We start from the raw sequence: 7045 nt of genomic DNA, 5'->3' as shown, positions 1-7045 counted from the left end.
CCACTTAACAAATTTTCTCTTTCATGTATCTCTATTATTGGTCCCTCTTTTAGGACATGGTCTACTCCCATTTACTTGAGGCTTGGTAAATGTACAAGCTCACCCACCTAATTGAGGCTTAGTTCATAAGTTTCTATCAAGAAACACTAGTGGGAAGGTTGTAAGAAGACACAATAGTAGCAAGATCTTCATAATACAAAGCACTGAATTGCAAAGAAAAGGGAAGAGTAAACAATATTACTGTTTGTAAACTTTGATTACAAATCAATAGCTATATTCACTTGTGTGCTCTAGTAAGGAGCTTTGATGGAAAGCTAGACAGTCTCTGGATGGAGTCTTGCTTATAAGAGTGCTTGAACACAATGGACTTGATGATAAACAAAGGCTGCCAAACTAGTTCATTGTGTTCAAGAGTTCTTGAACATAATAAAATCGATGATAAATAATGGCTGCCAAACTAGTCTAAATATAATGCCCGAGGTCGGCATGCACATACATCGGCCAGGTCGACCAACCCACGACTTGGTCTGAAATGACCAACCGACCATTTGACTGCGACCTATAACAAATTCTCATAGGTGTCCTTGATTTGCTGTCCAACAGTCACTTCTACGATCACATAGGCCGCACAAGATGCTTTCTAGTAGTACTGTGGCCATGGTAAATCCTGGACCTTCATGGGCATCCATCCAACATGAAATTTGAAGCCTCATAGGGATTCGCACACCACCTTATCACCTCATCACCACATATGCGGTACAAGTATTCAACAATAATCTAGAATGGCAAATTCCTTAACAAAATTCTTCTCCTCTCCCTTGGGACAAAATTTGGTGAAAATCAGCCTTTAGAAAGGAAGGTGATAGTGTCTTCATACCATGCGAATACTACATCAGTGTGGAATAAAATGATCACAAATACCTTCCTTAGTGATTGGAGCGTTAGTGTCTACCCCAGGAGTATGATTAGCCGTTTGGGTTTTCCTACCAAGCCCAATGAGAAGCTTAAAATCAAAGTCTTACGACAGAAAAAGCCTCCTTCACACTTATGCAGACACTTGTGCCTTATTTAGCATGTACTTGATTGAGAGCGTGGCGGCGTATGATAATAACCAAGTGATTTCCCAAAAATTAAAGCCCAAATTTCTACATAGCATACACAATGGCCAAACCTTCTCTTTTGATGGTGGTGGAGTTATTCTTCTCAGCTACATCGAATATTCAATTGGGCTGTGCCACTAGCATTTGTATGCACATGAAAAATCAGCGCTTCTGCTCTTAGGTCCCAGATGGTGAAATGAAATCCAAGAGGGTGATGAGTCATGCAACAATGTGAGCACGTATACCAATGCTACTTCAGAAGACCTGCACACTTTTGTGCGGTGGTTTTGAGTACATGTAGACGCCCCATTGGGTCACAAAAGCAGTCTTTCAGTGCAATCACTGTTAAAAATTTTCTAAGGTTGTAAACTGCAGACCTGTACCACAATCCTTGCATCACAAGACCCATGCCAAAAATAATGTAGTTGGTAAGGCAAAATAATTAAGCTGATTCTGCCATACTAAGCTTGATAAGTCTCATCAGTTTCACTGTAAAAAAGGCCACTAATCTATTACACTGAAAAAGGCCAATCACACACTCGCAAGAAGTAGGAAAGAAGGGATCCCTTTTTGCTTTCACCCAAAAACCTTAGCTTTAGCACTGAGCTCTCGTGGTCGTAGCCGAAGAGGTTGGCCTATCATGGGACCAGGCCCCAGACAAGCGATTGTGAACCATAGCTAATGTCTTCCCAACCCATTGTTGAAGAGCCCATTGCAGAAGCTAACGTTGTCAATGCAATATTAGTTTACTTTTGCTTACCAATTCTTGCCCCTTACATGCACATAATCCATGACGATAGAAATGCCACACCTACCATTCTCACACCTTTTTTTCAACCGTTCATTTTGTCCCTCTTTCTAATAGCCCATACACCTCCGAGACCTTGCTTATTCATCCATCGTCTTCGGAAGGGGAACATTAGTAACTAGCTTAAGTATGTTAAAAGGATAAGATGGACATTTTATAACTGACTTACATATATTGAAAGTTGTTTTCATGCAGTTGCTTGGATAAGGTGCTGCAGCTGGAAAGTGTTTTTACTTTAATTATTCCCTTATGTAGGGTGGAGTTGTTCCACACACACCCGTGTGTGTGTGTGTGCGCGCGTGTGCGCATGTGTGTGTACATACATACATACATGTATATATACCTGGCCCCCAAAAAAAGCTACAATCGAATATGCCAACCATCACGTGATACCAAAGGATTTCCAAAGATGGTAGCTTCCAATAGACTACTCAAAAACTTCAGAACTTCAAGAACTTGCTTTGAAATATCATCTTTTAAGTACATATAGTAATCCAAGTAACCCTTTCATCAAATTAACTACATGGTAATACCAGTACCCCTGTTCAGATATTGTTGAAGGATATGCACAACATTTTGCAAAGATGCAAAATTTAGTTGCTCAGAGGTCAAGAATACCCTTTTCTCTCAGCTTTCTACAACCCAGCGAATTTCTCTCAATTCAATGTCCACTTCAGCAAAACCATTAAACCCCAAAATGCAGCAGAAACAACACATCGAACCAAACATGTTTATTTAGCATCAGCTTCACAACACTTCTAGTTCATTTGGCAACCACTTCAATACGCATCATCAGCTTGCCATGGCCCATGAGCCATGATCTAAACATGATGTAATAGGAATGCTCCAAGGCATTGTATGTATGTGTGTCAGGCCTCTTCATCTGTTGACATGATTGTTTTTTAATAGAAAAACAGTCCATGCTACACATTGATCTACAATCAGATTAAAGAATCGCCCTAATCACTTACTATGACCAGCCACCTTTGACATGGCTGGTTTCTTAAAGCTGTCAGGTGTAGGGCGTCAGCAAATGAATGATACAAAGAATCTGCACACTTCTGGGTCCTTTCCATTCAACAGTGTCATTCCTTTTTCAGCAGCACACAACTACAATGCTCCCTTATTATACATTTGTACAAAGTTTTTCTTAGGCTTGAAGAACTTGACAGTGCACTATGTGACTCTTGTACCTGTTCCTTCCGGAGATGTTGGCCCAAAGAGTGCTGACAACACTCTTGACGTGTCGTTTGCCTGCAATAGTTTCCCATAGCTGTCCTCTATTGTCAGCATTCACAATATCCACAAGTACAATGCTCATGTTGTTCCTTATCACACAGAGTTTGCCACCGACAGGTAGCATTGCAGCTGCTTCCAGCGACTGCGAATTGCCTAAGTGAAGTTTACTATCTAGAGATCTTTTCCATGAATCGGTGGTCCCGTCGTAGACCCTCAGCTTGCAACCATCTGGACAGTCCAGGGCATACAGCTCACCGTTGAGTGAGACACAAGGATTGCGCCAGCCGGCCACCATCCCATCCAGAACCGGAGACCAGTGATCAATTCCAGGTGCATACACCTCACTCATCACTTGTCTATGGACCCCAAGCCCCTTGAGGAACCACCTTCCCTCATGCACTACTCCTATGAAAGGGACCATTGCCGTGCTCATATCTGAAATGAAAGACCACTTGTTTTTATTGGGATCAAACATTTCTGCAGACCTCAGGGATCGTGGGATGCCTTCACACTCCCCTCCAGCCACATACAAGCAGTTGTCTATGACACAGCAGCCAAAAAAGTGTCTACGCCGCAACATATCCGGGGCATGATGCCATCTATTTGTCCTTGGGCTATAGTAGACAACTTTTTTCATGGATCCTTTCATCCTGTCTTTGCCTCCAAACAAGAAAAGAAGATAGCCATTAAGAACGGCACATCCAAAGCCCATAGCTTCTAAGTATTCAACCGGCATAGGTGGCAGAGGTTGCCATAGCTGGTACTTTGGATCATACGAATGCCAGGAAACACGGCCATCACGATCACGCTTGATCACATAGATCCACTCCTCTGCCATGCCTAGCTGGATTCGTTGAGAGAAGAAATAGTTGCTTGTGAGAAGGCGATACCATTTTCTGCAGACCACCCGGAGCTTTCTGTGATAGAGGCGAGGAACTCGAGACAAACATGCCACAGCTATGTCATTAGGAAGTCCTGGGATGAGGTCTGGAGGCAGCTTATCCCTCTCCCCCTTTGGAGCCCTGCTTCTTTTAGATTTTATGCTCGGCTTTATGTCCGGTTGGACACAATGCCTGGTTCCGGGAACAAACCTCCTCGCTCCGATTATCGTCAGGGTATCCGCTCTGCAATAGCAGTCCACCTGCAGAAACAAGGTTCCATAAACCCTCGACTGTGGAAGATCTTAATCATGCTTTAATGCAGGCATGGCCTAGGGTTCATGTGGATGGAGAATGATATAGAAAACACTTTTAAAAACAGTTTGGTTGAAATATAAATGACCTTCAAAATTGTGAGCAGAAAAAAGAAGTGGGTACCTGGGCAGGCTGAAGGCTGTGATGCACTGTGGATGCACTGATGGTCTTCATGGCTTCAAAAAAAGCAGCTTGATCCTGACCGTTATATATCCGCCTTTTAGTGCGGATCAGACTACATGTTGAAAAAATGCAGTTCTTCACTGGATCACAGAATTCCTCCAAGTTCTAAACAAGGCTGGTTAGTGGGCGATGTTGCTAGCGAATGTCTCCTGCCATGGACCTCTGGAGTCTGAGGTGCGTCGCTTATGTCAAAGTTGCTCCGTGTGTGTGTGGACGTGCTTTACTTTTGTCAAAGGTGCTGTGTGTGTGTGTGCGCGCGCGCGTGTACTTTCGGCTTACTACGGCAACAAAATGCCGGCTATGGTACACGAAGTCAACACTTTTATCAGGAAGGAACGGCGAAAAGCTGGCTTTGAAAAATCGAGCAAAAGCGTGTTGAACGTACAAACAATCTAGGTCTGATCAAGCGTTGAAGTGTTGCCCCCCTACGAGCACAGAAAAGCAAGGGTATAAAGATGCAAAGGTCACATAGCGCAGCGAAACAGGCGATGAAGCCAAACAGAAAATTCAAAAGGAAGACACAGACAGATAACAAGAGCTTCAGAGAACCCACACCTGCCAAAATTGAAGGGGTAAAGCCCCTGATCGTACAATAGACACCCTGGTTGGTCTGCCGTGAAGGATAAAAGCTGTGTCTCTCCAGCACCACCAAGAAGCCATAGCCATGGCAGGTTATATAATTCAATCCCCCTCCACACCTTACATCATCATTTATCACCATCCACAAACGTGATTATGACTTAAGGAAAGTGGCCCTTTTCAAAATTCCATGAATGCTATTTGAATGATGGGCTTTTCTTTGACTTGGGAGTTGTTTCCACGACACGCTCAAGAAAGTGGCTACCAAGAGTGTTCGGAAAACATTTTTACTGAAACATTTTCACCACTGCATCAGCTTCAGAAGGAAATTACCATATTTAGAACTTATTTTCTATATATATATATATATATATATGTTATAAAAAACTAAAATTTGTGAAATTTGAAAGGGCTTTTTTTTTCCTTCTCTCACAAAAATTTGAGAAGGCTTTTCTCGAAGTTGAACAAGTTCTAGGCTAAAGCAAACCTCTCTTTTCCCGAACCCTAGCTACCAGGGGATTGAATTAATAGAAAAATTATAATAATTGAATTATGTGTTTTCTCCACACACTGTTCAGACCGGTGGAGTGGGGATTGAATTAATGGAAAATAAAAACCAAAATTTTGGGAAAAAAAAACTACATGGAGTTGCAAGGAATGTGTGCAGAAAAGCTGCCACATTCATACATTTGAGAAATAACACTATTGATATTGTGGAAGGGCCAATCACAATACCACCAACCCCCACACATGGAATTCTTCCACCACCTGGAAACAATCTCTTAACAAGTTTTCTCTTTAATGTATCTCTATTATTGGTCCCTCTTAGGACATGTCCCTATGCCTACACCTACTCCCATTTACTTGAGGGTTGGTTAATGTACAAGTTCAAGCGGCTTGGTTCACAAGTTTCTATCCGAAAACACTAGGGAAGGTTGTAAAACAAGACACAATAGCGGAAGCAAGATCTTCACAATACAAAGCACTGAATTGCAAAGAGAAGTGGAGAGTAGACACTATTATTGCTTGCAAACTTTGATTACAAACCGATAGCTATATGCCCACTTGTGTGCTCTTGTAAACGAGTTTTGATGGTGATCTAGACAGACTCTGGATGGAGTCTTGCTTACAAGAGTGCTTGAACACAATGAACTTGAAACAAAGGCTGCCATACTAGTCTATATATAGTGCCCAGAGTTGGCATGGACGTATGTCGGCCAAACCATGATTTGTTGGTCCAAAACCATGACCAACTGACCACTGATGGGACCATATTAGACTATAACAAATTCTCATAGGGACTCCCAAATGTGTCCTTGATTTGTTATATCCACCAGCACTCACTTTTACAGTCATATATCCCGTCGTGCAAGAATGCATCCTACTTGGCGGAGTGTCAAGTCTACACAAGTCGTCTCCTAGCCACCTCGCCACACTTGGCCACCATCTAGTTACTAATGATACAGGGGGCCTTACAAAATAGAGCACATCCATCACCTGTAGTAGCCACACGAAGGTGGAGCATTGAGTAAATGCTTTTCTAACAAAGGCTGCCTATCATTCTCACAATGTAGCTTTTTTAGAAGAAAGGCCATAACTTGTATACATTGAAGCGAAAAATTGGTATAATGGTAGGGTGGTAGATTTATTTATTTATGTTTTTGCGAATTCTATCAGTTGCGCCCTTTCACCTTGTGTCCAAGTGGAAGGGTATTTTACAAAATACCTTCTGCTTGTGGGGCTCATGGGAGCTTTTACCAACCAATCGTTACAAGCTTCTAATTAAAAGCTTGTAAATCCACCTTAAGTTGCTCACAAATTCACATGCTATCATGTTGCTTATGGCATTGTGAAGCCAAATCGTATCATTCCTTTATGAGTGTACACCCTTAGGGTAGTAACCACACGAGTCTACACACTTAGGGTAACAACCACACATGACA

The 7045-nt window shown here is 42.3% G+C and overlaps 1 protein-coding gene across 2 annotated transcripts; it reads right to left on the bottom strand.

Annotated features, from left to right (window-relative positions):
* Window positions 1-2351: 2351 nt before the first annotated feature.
* Window positions 2352-5216, bottom strand: LOC147631475 (F-box/kelch-repeat protein At1g55270-like). Of its 2 annotated transcripts, XM_086809873.1 has the most exons (3): window positions 5079-5216; window positions 4464-4948; window positions 2352-4288 (listed from the first exon to the last, which is right to left on the bottom strand). In XM_086809873.1, the coding sequence occupies exons 2-3, from the start codon at window positions 4512-4514 to the stop codon at window positions 3059-3061; spliced, it is 1281 nt and encodes a 426-aa protein (XP_086665999.1). In that variant the 5' UTR covers window positions 4515-4948; window positions 5079-5216; the 3' UTR covers window positions 2352-3058. The 2 variants fall into 2 exon arrangements, with proteins under 2 accessions (XP_086665999.1, XP_086665998.1); XM_086809872.1 differs by having other exon boundaries at window positions 4464-5174.
* Window positions 5217-7045: the final 1829 nt, after the last annotated feature.

This window comes from Cibotium barometz, chromosome 15 (genome assembly GCF_041138505.1).
Source record: "Cibotium barometz isolate CiBa-2024 chromosome 15, ASM4113850v1, whole genome shotgun sequence".
Taxonomy (NCBI): domain Eukaryota; kingdom Viridiplantae; phylum Streptophyta; class Polypodiopsida; order Cyatheales; family Cibotiaceae; genus Cibotium; species Cibotium barometz.
This window is presented reverse-complemented; position numbering and strand designations above follow the sequence as displayed.